This window comes from Talaromyces proteolyticus, assembly GCF_021365285.1.
Source record: "Talaromyces proteolyticus strain PMI_201 chromosome Unknown BGW36scaffold_15, whole genome shotgun sequence".
Classification (NCBI taxonomy): Eukaryota; Fungi; Ascomycota; class Eurotiomycetes; order Eurotiales; family Trichocomaceae; genus Talaromyces; species Talaromyces proteolyticus.
This window is the reverse complement of record NW_025764291.1, coordinates 1021830-1038644: the sequence shown is the minus strand read 5'-3', so window position 1 is coordinate 1038644 and position 16815 is coordinate 1021830. Positions and strand designations below refer to the sequence as shown.

Genomic DNA, 16815 nt, shown 5'->3' with positions numbered 1-16815 from the left:
ATTGTATTAATACATTGATACTCTGAAAACAGATTCTGAAAGAATTGAGGTCTTGAAGATTGCAAATATTATTGAAAAGTCTAAGTATTTGGAAAATTCGTGATTGTTCATTACCGAACAATGTAATAATAAAGTGCCATGACCAATGTGTAGACAGGCTAATAGCCAGATTCGACAACGTAATAGTAATAATCACAACCCATTAAACAACCCATCTCGCCAGTCTATCATTCAAAACAACAACAACCCACGGCTTCCGCAACAGCCTCCTACACACCCCTGATAACCTCATTTTCATCCCAACTTCTTTCCCGTATTCTGCTCAACCAACGCCCTCAACTCCTCCTTCGACGGAATCGTCACCGGCATGCCCTTCTTCCTCATATCCTCAATTTCCTCCGTAATCTCTTTGATCGCATCCTCAACCTCCTGGCCTGGATCGCTCGGGAGCCCGAGCATAGGCAGATGATCCGCGGTGATTGCGCGGGCGGCCAGTGGGGGGCGGTTGCGTTTCTTTAAGCGTGCGATTAGGTAGCCCTTTGCGGGACTCGCGAAGACCACCATGGAGCTCAAGACTGCGACGAAGCCGTAGAAGTATACCCGGCTCCAGACCTTGAGTGTGTCGTTGAAGGAGAGGATTATAAAGGGCGCGACGGTGAAGGACATTACAGATTGGGTGGCTAGCCAGGACGCGATGTCGTAGTATGGCTTTGCGCTGGTGGGCTTGCTGCCGTCCGGGGTGAGGAAGAAGGGGCGGACATAGCGGCGGAAGTCTATTGAGGTGTTAGTGAGAAGAGAGGGAAGAGGGAGAGGGAGAGGGAGGGCGAAGTACTCTTTGCAACTGTCTGGACGAGAGATGCCAGGACAAACGTGAGGTAGTACCCCGGATAAAAGCCATGCCAGAACGCACTAGTGCCAAAAGTCGCCAAGCTAGCACGGAATCCTGGTTTTTTGCCTTTCGGCGTCACTCGTAGATAGATGTAGTTTCGGAGCCAGTGGTTAGTGTTCTTGTTCCAGTTATCGATGTAGCCGCGTGTGTTCTGCGCTGTTTCGAGACCCCATGGGTTCACGTTTTCCAGCCGATCCCAATATACCTTGCCAGTCTTCGGGTCGAACCCGTTGTATCCGAGGCCGGAGAGGATACAGGCACCTTCGGTCAGAGCCCATGCGCCGTAGTATTTTAAGCGAGTTCCCAGGCCCATCAAATACAGTTGCCAGATACGCCGGGGTAGGGAGTATGTTAGATACTCATCGCTGAGAACCGTTTCCGAGGTGTACAAGGAGCCGAGTTTCAGAAAAGCGACAATCCATAACAGGCCCAGGACGAGCTTTTTGATGGCTGGACGCCCGCTGCGTGGGATTCTGCGCTTTTTCCTCGTCGGGGGAACTTTTGACGGGTCGGTGCCAGGCGGGACGTCGAAAAGCGTGGTGTCGATCCATCTCCGATAGTCGACGTAGTCAAAGGCCGGGCCGGCGAATAACGAGGGAAAGAAAAGAACGTAGCCGGCATAGTCGAGGACGCTTGGGAATTCCCTAATTGCAGCATACTTTTGTGCGTCCGACAGTTGGTCTTGGGGCTGACGGCCATCGTAAATGTTCCAGCAAAATGCCGACAGCTTCATGACCAGTACCATCTGCGGCCCGGTGATATCGACGACGGTCACATCGTCGGCAATTTGTCGGTAGATATGGCTGACGGACATGTGGCCCATCAGGAAAAAGAATCCAATCCATGGCATTAACGATCCATCGATGTAGTACGCAATCAGGTAGGTGGCCACCGAGCTGTAGAGAATTGTGCGTAACCCGTCCCAGAGCTCGTATAGCCCGATTATGTAGAATAGTGAGACGGCGATAATGAACACATTCTTCTTCCACGGCTGCGAGTCGGGGAGTCTCTTGAGAATAGCGGCTAGCGGGTAGGAGAGGAGGAAGGACCCAATGAGTTTCACTAGAGATAATTAACGGAAAATATCGTCTTTTTAAGATGGATACTGACAGTCATCAGTGCTAGCGCCTGTTTGCTTTGCGGCGAATTCGAAAGCTGTGGTGGGTATCAGCCATAGTCCGAGAATATGCAAGTATCGGTTACTGACGAGCGTCAATGTAGAAGCGCAGTGCAGCAGCCATAGCTACTGTTGGATCAAGCGTGTCGCTGGACTACCAACAACACGAGCTGCGGCGTAAAGGCATACAGGAGGCGATTGGAGGTGCGGTAGAACAGCGCAGGAAGAGTGTTGGGAGTTGTATTTGGGGGAAAAAATAAATAGTCGGCGCGGGACCACAGAGAAGGAGCTATGCCGTCATGTGCGCTGGTGGAGCGAAGGCTGCATTTTGTTGAGCGGCCAGTGACCTCCACGCCTGACCGGATCGGCGTTCAACATTTCGCCACGACAATCGTTAAACTAGCTTGCTAGCTGCCTGATCATGTAGTTGATAGATGTCTCCCACGAGAACGTAAAGTGTCGCTGTCCATAATGAGTGAGAATCATCAACAGTGCTGAGAGACCCACTGCGCCATGTGTGATTGGCGGAAATAGAGGTGCTTTGTTTTCTCCATATTTACTGGCACGGATGGCGATAATTATAAATACGTATAATTAATTACATGATGTATATAGTTGATATTTGTAGGGCACATATAGGCTTAGGCCATGTCTCCCAGATACCAACAGATTGTGTACAGGGTTGTTTACAGGATAAGTCTTGCCGGGCTACTCATATGACAAAAGTTGATTATCTCAGCAGTTCACAGCTTTTTGCAGTATTTGATGATCTGATTAGACCTGATATATCCGAGGTTTTCATTGTCACAGGTGGATTTGATAATTTTTACATATTCAAAACTGCAGCATGTGCAAATAAGTGATGGCACTTACAACACTACTTGAAAGACATAATTACGAACCGGAAATTAAAGAAGAATAATTATCATCATATTCTCAGACTATTCCAATGGTAGTACATGTGTGACACTGCGGAATGCACGTGCATTTTTATGCATGTGAATGCTCTCAAATCAGATGTATATGGGAGATCAAAAAGGAAGAAGAAGAAGAAGAAGAAGAAGAAGAAGAAGAAAGGAAGAAAGTTGAATAAATACATACAGTAAGAATAACAGTCAACTCAATCTATCATCGAAATCTAGTTTTGCCCCGCAAGAGCCAACAGCAACCCCAAAGCCTCGTGTGATCCGGGAGAAACACTGTCGGTATTGCTGCTGCTATCGGTACTACCAGCCTCATTATTGGTCTGACTGCCGAGACTACCGGTATCAGAATTAATGCCACCGACACAAGTGCCAGAACCCCAGGTGGCGTTGGCAGCCAGGGACCATGTCACGGAAGGGTCGTCGATGGTTTGCGCCGTGTAGAACAAGTGGCAGCTGGCAGGCTCGTAGATGAATTGGGTTGGGATATCTGTGTCATTCTTTGTGTATGTGTTGCGGTAGTTAAGGCCGCCAGTGCTCAAAGGCAGAGGAAAGTTCTTGAGAGGAATAGGCATGACTTCTTGGAAACGAGCCTGGCTTACGTTGCTGAGGATTGGCGCTCCGGCAGCAATGGACTGATTCAAGGCCGACCTGGCGAGTTGGGCAGCTTTATCGATATCACTAAGTTCCAGGGCCTGAGATCCCTTGACGCCACCAACAGCCTGCATGGCACCGGGATGTGGACGGCCGCCCATGGCAACCGTTCGCACCCCCTTGGAGATCATACGGTCCGTGAATAAGGAGCAGGTGGATGTGCAACGGCCGTCGGTCAAGATAACGATGTTTTCCGGCGCAAAGGGCGGTGTCTTGAAGTCTAGCTCACCTCCCAATCCGTCGGTATTGATCGGGTCCGTGGCTGGGTTGGCCTCATCGGCGAATTTGCTCTCGGCGGCGATTGCAGTGGATGGAATGCCTCCTCGAAGGTAAGGGCCGTAAAAACCGGACCAGCTGTTGTACGTGGACTCTTGGTCAGGCATGACAATGCTGTCAATCAGCAAGCCGCTAGTATCCATGACAGGATTTCTGGTCCCATTGGCATTGCCGGCGATAGCATTAAAAATGGTGCCAATGAAATCGAGTGCGTCGTGGGATCGCATACGCGTGGCTGAGTAGAGCGTCTCGTTGGGGAAAAAGACACTGTATAGGGCCATGCCCGAGTTCACCAGACCGCCGCCGTTGCTCTGCAAATCAACAATAATCTTGGTCTTTCCGTCCTTGGTGGCGTTTCCAACAAAGTACTGGGCCAACACGGCAAAGTTATATATTTCGGCCTCAGTAGTAGGCTGAAATGTGGGCACGCCGAGGACGGCGACGTCTTCGAGACCATGCTCGGTCGGATAGTAGCCCACTATGAGGTTGTGGTCTTCTCGCATGATCGGGGATGGGTAGCTAGATGGTGCTGGAGTGGTTGATGCAGCGCTCCTGCGCACGGCGGCCGCGGATTGCGAGGGGGAAGGTGTGGTCGATGGTGCTGGTGATGCTGGTGCTGTCTGGCCACATACAGCATTGTAGAGATCTTTGCCAGAGGTGTAGTTGAAGTTAAATTTGGTGCTCATAGCAGCCACGACCTTGTAATCCTTCGATGTCTGGTTGGCAAACTGAAATTTGTAGCTGTCGACTCCACGCCAGGCAGAGTCCAGTGCAAAAGCGTTCGAACCGACTTCGCCCTGTCCATTAATGTTGAGGTTGCTGACCGCCATGTTATACTGTGCATCTGGATCCTGCAACCACTGGCGGCGTGCTTGGGATTCCAACACCGAGGCTGCCCCGAAGCCGTTGATAAACGCTATCGGTGAGATGTTGGTTGCACCACTAGCATACGACCGAGCGTCCTCTATGAGTAATTCGGTTAGACATCCCACTGAGATGCCAGCACGCCAATAGTGACAAGGAAAGCAGGGGGCAAGCAAGAAAAGACTTACCTATAGTATATAGCTGCGGAGTAGCTACTCCGTCAGGGGAAATGGACACAACTAACAAATCATGCGCTGCAAACTGGAATATCGACATCGAACACAATTGAAAGTTCAGATGGCCATCGTTGGCTGAGTTGATCAAGTCTGAGATATCCGAGTCAAACTGAAACTGATTGGAATAGTCACCTCTAGCAGCTGCGGTCCGGATGGCTTGCAAGCCGCTGCGAAGGTCAACGGCGTTGGATAGGTATCCTGGAGGCGGTTTGGCGAGAATCTCGAGATCAGACTGGAATTCGAGATATTTCGAATACTCATCAATGAAAGCGACAGCCTTGTCGGTCTCGAAAGGCATCGTGGCCAAACACTCGGCAGCAAGTATGCCCGGCACTGTCACTTTTTCGGCTCCGCTCTTCACAGACTTTGTGTAGAGTCCACGGATCTCATCACAAGAGGCATCGTAGCTTGTGCCAGGGCTGGCAGTGCTGGTGCTTGCAGCCAGAGCGGTCACGAGCACATTGGCTGCCTTGTTAAAACTCGAACGCATTATGATGTATGATATGTTGATGTGTCGTTGAGTTGATCTTGGAAGAAGCTGTCAACTAACAACAACAGAGACGGATATCTGACTTCTTCCAAGAGGACGGCCAGTGCCTTTCTTAATTATTGCCGCGTTAATTCTATATAAATACTACACTAATAAGATTGCTCCATAGCGAATTACCTACAAGATCCTACGCAAGGAATACATGGTTACCGACGACATAATAATAGAAAGAAGTGGACTGAAGCCAAAAAGCAACACTAAGACCTGCCATAGCCTCATGTACCTGAACGAGCTGGTATCAACGCTAACCAGTAACTTGATTTAAATGACTGCTGTAGGTAAGCCATTCGTGGAAACGCGCTAGTGTAGAAAAATTTCCGATCCATCAGGGTGTCTAACCACGACGGAAGCCCTAAAACCTGCTTGAGATCGGCAAGCGGAGAGCGTAAGACGGGGAGCACAAGACGAAGTGCACACACCAACTCTTCCTTTTCATTTAAATTGCGCCTTGCCGTCTTCATTTCGAGGCACGTTCCACAAATACGCGCGGACTTAAGGACTATTTTCCTTTCCTGTGAAAGTGGTCAGGCACTAGCGGATATTAAGCTTCAAGTTCTTAAATAACTTTGGGGCTAAACTATATATAAGAGGTCTAACCTTGTTAAGGTAACCATTCATCAAATAAGCCAATCATGCTGCCAGGTATTTTACATGTCTAGCGTAGTATGCTACCGATGGGTTACCCAAATAGAAACACTACATACCAACCTATCAAACATGGCTACCGGGGATAATTATAGCAACCACGTACTAATTAGAATATACTAGAATAGAGCCGGGACAACGTATCGAATGTTGTCATTGTTACTTCCTAATCAGGCATAAACTGAGTTGTTGTTGTGATCTACTGTCTCAGAGTATATCCTATTAGCAAGGATATACGTAGTCAGGAACTCAAAATATCCTTGATCCCGCTCTCACTTGGTCTCTACGCCGTCGGCTTATTGAAACCCTGCATGCGCTTCGATGGCAAGTATCTGTGATTCGTATGTAGTAGCATCCGTATTGCCTCCACTTTGTGCAGTGTACCCGCTCTTGCATGCACTTTGTATGGATATGCTCGTGTCAGACATGAATGTGATTTGGAATTGCTGGAAGGTTCATGTCTGCAGAAGGAAAGATGATATTGGGTCAGCCCCACATTCAGCTCGTTTCAGCCATTGCACAATACCAAGATACAAGCGTATACATCACTTCTTTACATAGTGCATTCAACATAACAAGCATCCTAGCCGTGTTTCCCGGCCGCATTGCTCAGCCACAAAGCTTCGCTAGGGGAGCAGTACTATTCTTTTGGAAATTTATGTATATATGGTGGTACTAACGCACTACTAAAGTAGGTGTGGGGGGGTATCGAAGTTGGCGCTACGAAGGGGGAAACAAGTATAAATGTCTGGAGTCCACCGTATAGGATAGTACTAAAATCTTATATCAAAATAAATTTCCTTTGACTATAACGCTGTGGTGACTCAACAATTCATTCATTAGACGACTATCAACCTTCAGGCCAAAAAATCAAAAACATCTCTGGTCGTCTTCATAACAAAATGAGGTCTTTCACAAGCAACTTGGCCGTAGCCTTATTGATCGTTGGGTCTTTGGCTGCTGGTCTTGATGTAAGCTCAGTTTAATTCAGACTTTTCTCATCACTGCTAATAATTGGACGGTTTAGAGACGGCAAGATGCGAGTTCTACGGATCCCGACGCTGGAATCACCATCACAGGCAATAACCAAGGTAACTCGGGCAGTGCTACGGTAGTTATAGCGAATAGCATTGGGAACGGTGTAGGTGATACTACCATATCTGTATCGAATGGTGTCACACAAACTGCTTCCGCCGCTGGAACAACTATCACAGGCGATAACCAAGGCAACTCAGGGAGTGCTACGGTGGCTGTATCGAATGGCAGCAGTGCCACACAATCTGCTTCAGCACAAGCTACTTCAACAAGCCATGGAGCAGCCATGGGTATGGGGCTAGAGCCAACTACCCTGCCATTGTTAGCTGGCGGTGTTCTAGCAGCGGCTGCTAATGCAGTTTTCCTTCTATAAGGAATAAGGAAGTGATGGAGAGTAATGGGTATTTCTTTTGGTGTATTGAAAACTTCTGCAGCCTGTGTCTGTCAGGTGCAAGGTAATAGGTTGTACATTAGCTTAGGTAATCTTATGTTGCAAATATCGGTCAGGGGAAAGAATAGCAGGTATATCAATTGCATGGTCTTGTCTATCTACCTTGTCCTCCTACGGAATGTCTACCTTATAATATAGCTTCTTAATAGAGAGGAAACGTAGGCAGCAATATAGTCATCACTGTAAAGGTCACTTCTTCACATCCACCATCACCGGCCGCACGACACCCGATCCAGAGACGCCAAAGCTTGATTTATTAAGCGAGGATGGCGTTATATCAGACGGGGACTGGGCCAATGGCGACGGCTCCCTCGACAAAGTGGAGGAGACCCTTTTTGGTTCTACCACTGAGAGAATTGGAGAGCCGAACGATTCTGTGATGCGTGCTCCAGACACGAGATTTATTACGCAACCACAGTTCATTCATGACATTTATTATCTCATTGAGAAGATGAATCTCAAATGGTGTGGGTCGCGAGGTTATGCTGTATCAGTCCGTAGACGGTTTTCTTCAACGGTGTGATTGTCCATCCAGTAGCTAATTTCGTCGCTTCTCGAAAACACCGCTCAGTTGGATCTCATCGTTACTAACAACAGTCATAATCATGAGCCCGTTCTAGACCCCAGAGCCCTTCCAATCTTATGAAGGGTATATCGAAGCCATGGAATAAAACAGATTGTAGAGGAGAAGACCTTAGAAGGCCTGCCTTTGACTACACAGCCCTGCCCGGACCGTGTTACAGCTTCTCAACACAGCCAGTGACAACTATAGTGGATCTAGGTCCATGACAAGTGCGATGTTAACTAACAATGGTGGCTGGTAAGTCCTAGAGATGATCATATGATTATAAAACGGTAAAAGAAATGGGCATGGTGAGAAGGGACAGAAGTGTGGTAGAAAGAGAAGAACACATGATGATAGTCTTGGCGGTTAGCAAGACATCAAAAACGGCGTCAAGTGTAGCCATTTTTACGGCCTCGCTAACCGCATCAATGTATAATGGAGGAATAATTACTATATGATCATATAGATGTTATATTTTACATTGAATTTAATTGTTATAAATGACTATGTTATCCCCATCTAAGCCATCTTAGCCTTCGAGCTATAACAGGTACGTTCTAACTGGGCGTTGAGGGATAATAGAAATATTTGAGGTCTTATAAGCTGCAATAACTAGTATTACGTGATTATCTAAGAACAATAATTTTATTTTCAATATACCAGTATACAGTTGTCGAGAGTGTTTTACGCTTTCCCCATTTTCGGACTAGCGCCTCTCCGCTTTATAACTTCCGCTCCTCAGCTTGCTTTTAGTACGGGTTAATATTGCTACATCGCTGTGCTTGCCACATCAACAGACGCACCACCTCCAAATCACCATGGATGTCGTCGCAGCCGTGTCCGGGTACCTATCCCGGATGGTGACTGTCGGCGACTCATCCACAGCCGGCTCAGCGTCGGCCAAAATGAAGATCCTCCTTGTTGATAGTGAGACAGTGGGCATTCCTGTCTGTCCCGCCGCGGATCATGTACTGACTGCCCCATGCAGGTTTCCGTCGTTTCCACTGCCATCACCCAGTCTGCCCTGCTCAATCACGAAGTCTACCTTGTCGACCGATTAGATAACCCGTCGCGTGAGAAAATGCGACACCTGCGCTGTCTCTGTTTCCTGCGCCCCTCCCCAGAATCCATCCAACTGCTCATCGATGAACTCAGAGAGCCAAAGTACGGCGAATACCACCTCTTTTTCAGTAATATTATTCGCAAATCGTCCCTGGAAAGACTGGCCGAGGCGGATGACCACGAAGTCGTTCGCGTAGTCCAGGAACAGTTCGCCGACTTTATCGTGATCAACCCTGATTTATGCTCGCTCAATCTGGGGTTCCCATTGCATCGGATATGGAGTAATAGTCCGGATGCGTGGAATGCCGACGCATTGCGACGATCGACAGAGGGTGTGATTGCCATGCTTCTTGCGTTAAAGAAGAACCCATTAATCAGATACGAAAAGAACAGTTTGATGGCCAAGAAGCTAGCCACCGAAGTCCGATACCAGCTTACCCAAGAGGAACAATTATTTAACTTTCAAAAAAGCGACACCCCGCCAATTCTCCTAATTCTCGATCGCCGCGATGATCCTATCACGCCACTTTTAACACAATGGACTTATCAAGCTATGGTACATGAATTCATTGGCATTCAAAATGGACGTGTCAACTTACGCGATTTGCCTGATGTTCGGCCTGAGCTGCAAGAAATAGTACTTTCCCAAGATCAAGACCCTTTCTTCAAAAAGAATATGTACCAAAACTTTGGGGACTTGGGTGGGAATATCAAGGAGTACGTTGAGCAGTATCAGGTTAAAACGCAGAGCAACACGAGCATCGAATCCATCGCCGATATGAAACGCTTTGTGGAGGACTATCCTGAGTTCCGCAAGCTTTCAGGAAATGTCAGTAAGCATGTGGCGCTTGTGAGTGAGCTCAGTCGCCGGGTTGGAGAGGACAACTTGTTGGATGTGAGCGAATTAGAGCAAAGTCTAGCATGTAATGAAAACCATGCCAGCGACCTACGTGTAAGATCCTTCCCTCACTTTTCAAATTACATACTGACAGTCACTAGTCGTTACAAAGGATCATTCAACTACCTTCTGTCCCCCCCGAGAATAAAATTCGCTTGGTGGCACTATATGCTATCCGCTATGAGAAGCAACCAAATAACGCGTTTCCGGTTTTACTCGAATTACTCACTGCGGCTGGCAATGTTCCAGCTCATCAAGTCAGTATAATCTCGAAGCTTCTAACATATTACCATTCCCTCCAAGCTCCTCCAGTTGCCGGGGGCTTCTCAGACATTTTTGAATCCGCTTCATTCTTTTCTGGCGCTCGTGATCGATTTAAAGGGCTCAAGGGTGTAGAGAATGTCTACACACAACATTCACCCCGATTAGAGGCGACATTGCAAAATCTTATCAAAGGTAGACTGAAAGAGTTGCAATATCCCTTTTTAGAGGGTGGTGGACACACAAGGGACAAACCTCAGGATATCATTGTGTTCATGGTGGGCGGCGCGACGTATGAGGAAGCAAAAACAATAGCGCAAGTCAACGCCAGCTCTCTGGGAATTCGAGTGGTCCTTGGGGCCACCACTATTCATAACAGCACCACCTTTTTGGAAGAGGTTGACGATGCCGTCAGCAACTGGCCCGAGCCTGCGGCTGGCTCTGCCGCCGGACGATTAAGAAGGGAGCTTGGACGATAATGAATTAGGGTTATTTTCTTAATGATCAATCAGGCGTTGGGTGTGAATGTGCTGTGTGATGTTTTAGGGTAATTTAAATGCCCGTGTATATTCATCTTGCAGATTTAGACAATATTTCAATGCAGTTCTGTACGATTATTCCGGAATGGCTTAGCGTAGCTGCCCCAGGTTCATTGTCCCCACTTGTGCGGAGTAACTCTCCGACCTCTCCATTCTTTCTCTCGGAGCTTTTTCGTACGACTCGGAACAAAGCATTGGCATTGTTGCCATGGATATTTTCAGAAGCCCTCCAGCTCTGGCAAATGCGCTGTCTCCGTCATCTTCGTCCCGCGACTCTCGAGTCCAGCTTCCTTCGACGACCGACCCTCCTGGTCCGCAGAATCCACCCAGACAGCTGGTATGGCTGGTGAGTAGCCCCCCTTCCCACCCAATTTGCGTCGCTAATGATTAATGCTCGTAGATATTCGGCGCAACCGGGCATATGGGCCTCTCCCTCGCGAAAGCCGCTCTTCTTCACAACGATCTGGTGGTCGCCGTCGGCCGCACATTCGAAAACAGCTACGAATCGATGCAAAAAATGCAGGCCGAAAATGCGAACTGTTTGGGCTTACTCTGCGATGTCCGAGCAAGGGAGACAGTACGTGATGTTGTCAGGAAATCCATCTCCCATTTTGGCCGTATCGATATTGTCGCAAACTGTTCGGGATACGGTGTTATTGGCGCGTGTGAGGACCAGGACGATTACGATATTCGCAATCAATTCGAGACTAATTTCATGGGGACTCTTAATATCATTCAATGGACCTTACCGCACTTTCGCGAGCGAAGCTCGGGGAGATATGTGATTTTTAGCTCGACCTCGGGTACGTTGGGGGTTCCTGGTTTGGGACCCTATTGTGCTTCCAAGTATGCAGTGGAAGGGCTGATGGAAAGCATGTTATACGAGGTTGACAGCTTCAATATTAAGGGGACATTGATTGAGCCAGGCCATATCCGGCGAGACGATATTGTGAATCCCTTGACACCTCGTAGTCCGGAAAGCATGCCGGCGGCTAATCCATTGCCGGCTTATGGGCACTTCTCGATCAAACCAACGAGCGAGACATATCGAACGGGTACATCACCAGCCGCACATGCCAGACGCATGTTGCTCTGGCTTGGCGACAAGCAACCTGTCAGCGCAGTGAAAGCCGCAGAATTAGTATGGCAGCTTGGTCATTGCTCGTTTCCACCTTTGCGACTGATTCTTGGATCGTATGCAGTCGATACAATCCGTGATAGATTGAGATGCATTACTGAGGAAATTGAAGATTGGAAGCATCTAAGTTTTCCGCTTTCTGACCAGCCACCTGCCAACGAATATACAGCGGACAAGAGATCTGCGACGGAAAGAAGTGACGAAGAAGAAGAACACTATGCGGAATAATCTACAATCCATGGTTGTGGTTAGAAGAGACGTCACCGACGTTTTTAGGTTGCCTAAATCACTAATATACAGACTATGTCAGTGTTCATTGCGATTTCCGCTTGCATCTACCACTGTGGGCAAGTAGTAGATACTTGGAGAAGACGTCTTCTGCAAACTCGGCAAATGCATCGAAATCGTAAGTTGCGCTCAAACGATATGCAACGGTAATACCAGAAGCGCACGCAACTTCGTGCATGTTCTGAGCAACATTAGCTTGTGAAGAGTGGTACACAGGTTACGCAGGTTACTTACTACCACCGTCCAGCTTCCGCCAAAAACGGGTGGTTTTTGTCTTCAATGAACATTAACAAGGGGACTACATGGAGGTAGTGTTGCCATCGATGACCCCACTGGTGCCCCCATTTCCCACCAATTACTTTGTCTTCCTCGATTTGATCGATCGTCCACAGGCGCTTCTGTTGATCATTCAAAGAAATCGTCTGAAACACATGATGATCATGCCCCGCAAGTGACCTCTCTTCACCCACATATTCTCTGAATTGGTGTTGGTAATTGCTGCGGTCGAACCTCATTTCAATTTTGTCTGAATCTGATGGAAAAGAATGGATGAAATACATGGGTTGAAACCCAACTCAACCATCTTTCCGACATTGCAGCTCACTCGTCGCGAACGACATCTAATCCTTTCTTGTTTCTGTTGTCGCTTCCGCGCACAGGCCTCTTTTGAATATTTTTTCAAAGATGCTTTGGAAATATTCCGAGTCCGAATCGGTGACTGTGATGTCGTTGAAAATTTTCACTCCACCCAGGATAAACCGTTTTTCCAGGTGGCATGTTTGCCAGGAAGATTCTTTGCGTCGTCCGCTTGAGCATATAGCACCAGCTCGTCGAATGCTCTATTTCATCATGTAATTTAGACGCTAAGTTAGGTACATTGGATTTGTCTTGGGAAAGTTGGTCTTTGCTTTTGTTCGGATGGTGACCCCCTTCTTTCCTCTTAACTATTTCAGCATCACATGAAACTCTGAACTCGACCCCTTTGGACTGCAAATTTGCAGTCCAATCCCGGTAGAAATTACCCAGATTAAGTGTACATGGAGGGCAAATTTGGGAGAAGAGCGTCTGAAAGCGCATATTCTGGTCATCGAACAAGCGCTCAAGCAATGCGCTGGGGACATTCGGTGTCTGGTTTCCTGTTCCCAAAAACTGGGCCAATGGAGACAACACCATTTTGGTCTTGAAATCACTGCTGAAGCAGAACAAACTAAGTACTACTTTCACTGCCATGATCCCCGAGATTGGCAGGGCATATTTGATCCATTTCAAAACTGTCCCCAGTTTCTTAATCTCCTCTAGGTCTCCTTAATAGGAATTATATTCAGAGACTTAAAAGTACAAACACAAAATACCAGACCAACCCCTTATACACTTGTAATTATCCTTTGCATGACGTCGGCTACATTGCTCGCGGCCGCGCTTATCAGGCCCCGCCTGTCGATCGGTGCCTAACTCTAATACGAGCTAGCGCAACTCGATAGAGGCGGCTGATCTTCTGCATGGAGTGTTAAACATATCTTCATCAGTCGAGGCATGTTTGCTGCATGTTACCTTTTGAGTCTTGTGCAGCTGTACTAATGAGATAATTACTTGTGCTGCTCTCGCTGGAGATGAGCATGTGATCTTCCTTCTAATTTTCCTGAAGTAGGAGGATATCAACGGGCCAGTACGTCAAACGGCTGCTAGAGTAAACAATACCTTCGTTCGTCAAATTCTAACCCAAAATCTCCTGAAAGACTCAACTCATTTTATTTGGTCTGTTAATGAGTGTACTGTGTTTTGTCCGCTACTCTCTCACGGCCTCATCTATCACTCGTTTCCCAGTCAGAACTTTACATTCACTTGTTTCACGATACCACCACATACAACCCTTCAAAGAATATAGAACACCTCGCAAGATGGAGTATGATGAAAATGACGATCCGGAACTCGCAGCAGCCATCCGAGAGTCGATGAAATATCAACCAGGTGGACACCCGTTTGTCGATCATAGAAACCCATTGAATGATGTCGTCGACCTTACTGGTGATTCAGACGACGGGAACAACAGTGCTCATCAAAATGATCTAATTAACCTCGAGGAAGAATCTGACGACGAGGATCTCAAACGAGCTATCGCGTTATCAATGCAGCAGACGGGGATGTCCGAAGAGCCAGAAGAAATACCCGAATCGGTAGACGAAGTTGAGATTATTAATAACCCTATTCCCAAGAAGCCCATATCAGAGGAAAAGACGACAGCTACTCAGAACTCAAGTGCATTTGGACTTCTAGGACTCGATCGCAAAATACTTGAGGAAGAGCGTCTTGCCCGCGTTGCGAAGCGAAAGGCAGACCAGAGCATCTCTCCGCCGCCTTTGAGTCGGGAGCGGAAAGTTGCAAGGAAGACTGTCTCTCCCTCTCCGAGTGGTGCGCTTCAAACTGTACTACAGGCGTCGGACTCCAAAGCAGCCAGCAGAGAGGGCAATGGAGTAAATGCTGCACCATCCTCCCGTCCATCCATTCAATTCCCCAAAGGAGCGGTGAAAAAGACATGGGTATTTGGTTGTCCACGAAGTAGTGACGACATCAAGATCGAAGAGGTCTTACAATCCTCTGACCTTGAGTTGGCTATTCTCAGTGCATTTCAGTTTGATATGGAATGGCTTTTTACAAAATTTCGCACAAATACGACTAGGTTCTTGTTTATGATGCAGGCCAAGGATGAGGTCACTGTGAGTTTGAAATTCTTTTTACAAAGTATTAATGTTGACGCTCCTAGAAACAACAATATGAAAATGACATAGTCGGCAAACCCAGTATACGCTTATGCTTTCCTCCAATGGACGGACAAGTCAACTGTATGCATTCAAAGCTTATGTTATTATACCACCCTAACTACCTGAGAATTGTGGTTCCAAGTGCCAACTTGACTAATTATGACTGGGGAGAAATGGGCGGTATTATGGAAAATGTAAGAGTGCTAGATATAATTTATGTACTAAACTTCAGTCCTCACTAACCAAATTATACAGACTGTCTTCCTCATCGACTTGCCCAAAATATCAGGAACTAATAATGAGGCACCGAAGACGGCTTTCTATGAAGACCTCACTTATTTCCTGGAAGCTAGTACATTGCATCCAAGTCTGATTGAGAAAATATCTACATACGACTTTACAGAAACCGCGCGCTATGCGTTTGTCCATACTATGTGAGATGAACTCGTTCTTTGATTTGAAATATACTAACAATACACAGTGGGGGCTCCCATACTGGCGAAACTTGGAAGCGTACAGGGCATTGTGGTCTAGGCAGAGCTGTGGACGCTCTTGGTCTGAGAACACAATCGCCAATTAATATTGATTTTGTGGTATGCAGCCAACAACCATGTGCTCATATCCTAAGACTAATGAACAAAGACCTCCTCTGTTGGCTCACTGACCGCCGAATTTTTGCGATCGATATACCTCTCAGCTCAAGGTAAAGAACTTACTTATCTAAAAATAAGGACATTCAGCACTAACACTCACCTAGGAGACGATGGCTCAATTGAATACACCCTCCGAACATCAAAAACCTTCCCATCCAAAAGCATCGGCAACCCCACAAGAACAATCCAAAAGACGACAGGCTCAGATTGGAAAGACCATTTCCGTGTCTACTACCCATCTCAAGAGACAGTCCAGAACTCCAAAGGCGGTCCCGGGTGCGCAGGCACAATTTGTTTCCAGGAGAAATGGTACAATGGGCCTAAATTCCCGCAACATGTTTTGCACGACTGTATTAGTCGGAGGGAAAAACTCCTGATGCATAATAAAGTAATACCTTTTTTTTTTTTTCCTTTAGAGATACGACTGCTGATCTTGTACCGGGTTAGATGCTTCTTGCCCGTCCTGAAACACCAATTAATCTCCCTGATGGATCAACATGCGTCGCATGGGCGTATGTTGGCAGCGCAAACCTGTCCGAAAGCGCATGGTAAGGTCATCATTTTTTTTTGTGTGTGTGTAATTATATTTTAACAGTAAAAAATAGGGGAAGACTAGTCCAGGACCGCGCGACCAAAGAACCAAAACTGAACTGCCGAAACTGGGAATGCGGCGTTTTAGTCCCTATCACGAAGGTGTCGGAGTCAGCCGTCAATGACAAACAGGGGAAGAAAGAGAAAGAAGAGGAGAATGGTGATATTGAACAGATATTCAATCCTATCCCTGTGCCGATGCGTGTCCCAGCACCGTCGTTTTCAGCGAATCCTAATTTGAAACCATGGTACGGTGGGTGGTAGATATGATTCTAGGAAATCTATGTATTAAAACATGTCGGAGAATGAATCTCAAAGTAATATTGACTATTTATGATTAATATTTAGTATGTAGGTACCTTTCTAATTCCAAAATCTTATCCAAACCAATCCAATTTGGATGAAATCAAGGCCAAACAAA

The 16815-nt window shown here is 47.0% G+C and overlaps 8 protein-coding genes across 8 annotated transcripts; 4 read left to right on the top strand and 4 right to left on the bottom strand.

Annotated features, from left to right (window-relative positions):
- Positions 1–44: 44 nt before the first annotated feature.
- BGW36DRAFT_391304 (putative MBOAT family protein) lies at positions 45–2276 on the bottom strand. Its single transcript, XM_046217583.1, has 4 exons — positions 2097–2276; positions 2000–2044; positions 833–1951; positions 45–773 (listed from the first exon to the last, which is right to left on the bottom strand). The coding sequence occupies exons 1-4, from the start codon at positions 2128–2130 to the stop codon at positions 295–297; spliced, it is 1677 nt and encodes a 558-aa protein (XP_046066010.1). The 5' UTR covers positions 2131–2276; the 3' UTR covers positions 45–294.
- Positions 2277–3159: 883 nt separating this feature from the next.
- Positions 3160–5281, bottom strand: BGW36DRAFT_273811 (uncharacterized protein; the record flags this gene model as incomplete). The annotated part of the gene is made up of 2 exons (XM_046210168.1): positions 3160–4823; positions 4912–5281. Coding segments are annotated over 2 exons (2034 nt in total), but the record flags the coding sequence as incomplete, so codon positions are not given.
- Positions 5282–6950: 1669 nt separating this feature from the next.
- BGW36DRAFT_74330 (uncharacterized protein) lies at positions 6951–7702 on the top strand. Its single transcript, XM_046222550.1, has 2 exons — positions 6951–7125; positions 7182–7702. Exons 1-2 carry the CDS (start codon positions 7057–7059, stop codon positions 7560–7562), a joined length of 450 nt encoding a protein of 149 aa, XP_046066008.1. The 5' UTR covers positions 6951–7056; the 3' UTR covers positions 7563–7702.
- A 1321-nt stretch (positions 7703–9023) lies between these two features.
- BGW36DRAFT_433655 (vacuolar protein sorting-associated protein VpsB) lies at positions 9024–10905 on the top strand (the record flags this gene model as incomplete). The annotated part of the gene is made up of 3 exons (XM_046221303.1): positions 9024–9140; positions 9194–10219; positions 10267–10905. 3 exons carry the CDS (start codon positions 9024–9026, stop codon positions 10903–10905), a joined length of 1782 nt encoding a protein of 593 aa, XP_046066007.1.
- Positions 10906–11173: 268 nt separating this feature from the next.
- On the top strand, positions 11174–12331 carry BGW36DRAFT_307956 (short chain dehydrogenase/reductase family protein; the record flags this gene model as incomplete). Its single annotated transcript, XM_046212289.1, has 2 exons — positions 11174–11311; positions 11366–12331. The coding sequence occupies 2 exons, from the start codon at positions 11174–11176 to the stop codon at positions 12329–12331; spliced, it is 1104 nt and encodes a 367-aa protein (XP_046066006.1).
- An 85-nt stretch (positions 12332–12416) lies between these two features.
- Positions 12417–12906, bottom strand: BGW36DRAFT_433653 (uncharacterized protein; the record flags this gene model as incomplete). Its single annotated transcript, XM_046221302.1, has 3 exons — positions 12417–12572; positions 12626–12665; positions 12725–12906. The coding sequence occupies 3 exons, from the start codon at positions 12904–12906 to the stop codon at positions 12417–12419; spliced, it is 378 nt and encodes a 125-aa protein (XP_046066005.1).
- A 105-nt stretch (positions 12907–13011) lies between these two features.
- Positions 13012–13564, bottom strand: BGW36DRAFT_433652 (uncharacterized protein; the record flags this gene model as incomplete). Its single annotated transcript, XM_046221301.1, has 2 exons — positions 13012–13230; positions 13268–13564. 2 exons carry the CDS (start codon positions 13562–13564, stop codon positions 13012–13014), a joined length of 516 nt encoding a protein of 171 aa, XP_046066004.1.
- Positions 13565–13897: 333 nt separating this feature from the next.
- Positions 13898–16720, top strand: BGW36DRAFT_391295 (tyrosyl-DNA phosphodiesterase-domain-containing protein). The gene is made up of 8 exons (XM_046217582.1): positions 13898–15105; positions 15153–15344; positions 15406–15584; positions 15632–15743; positions 15793–15853; positions 15908–16191; positions 16251–16351; positions 16409–16720. Exons 1-8 carry the CDS (start codon positions 14155–14157, stop codon positions 16656–16658), a joined length of 2130 nt encoding a protein of 709 aa, XP_046066003.1. The 5' UTR covers positions 13898–14154; the 3' UTR covers positions 16659–16720.
- Positions 16721–16815: the final 95 nt, after the last annotated feature.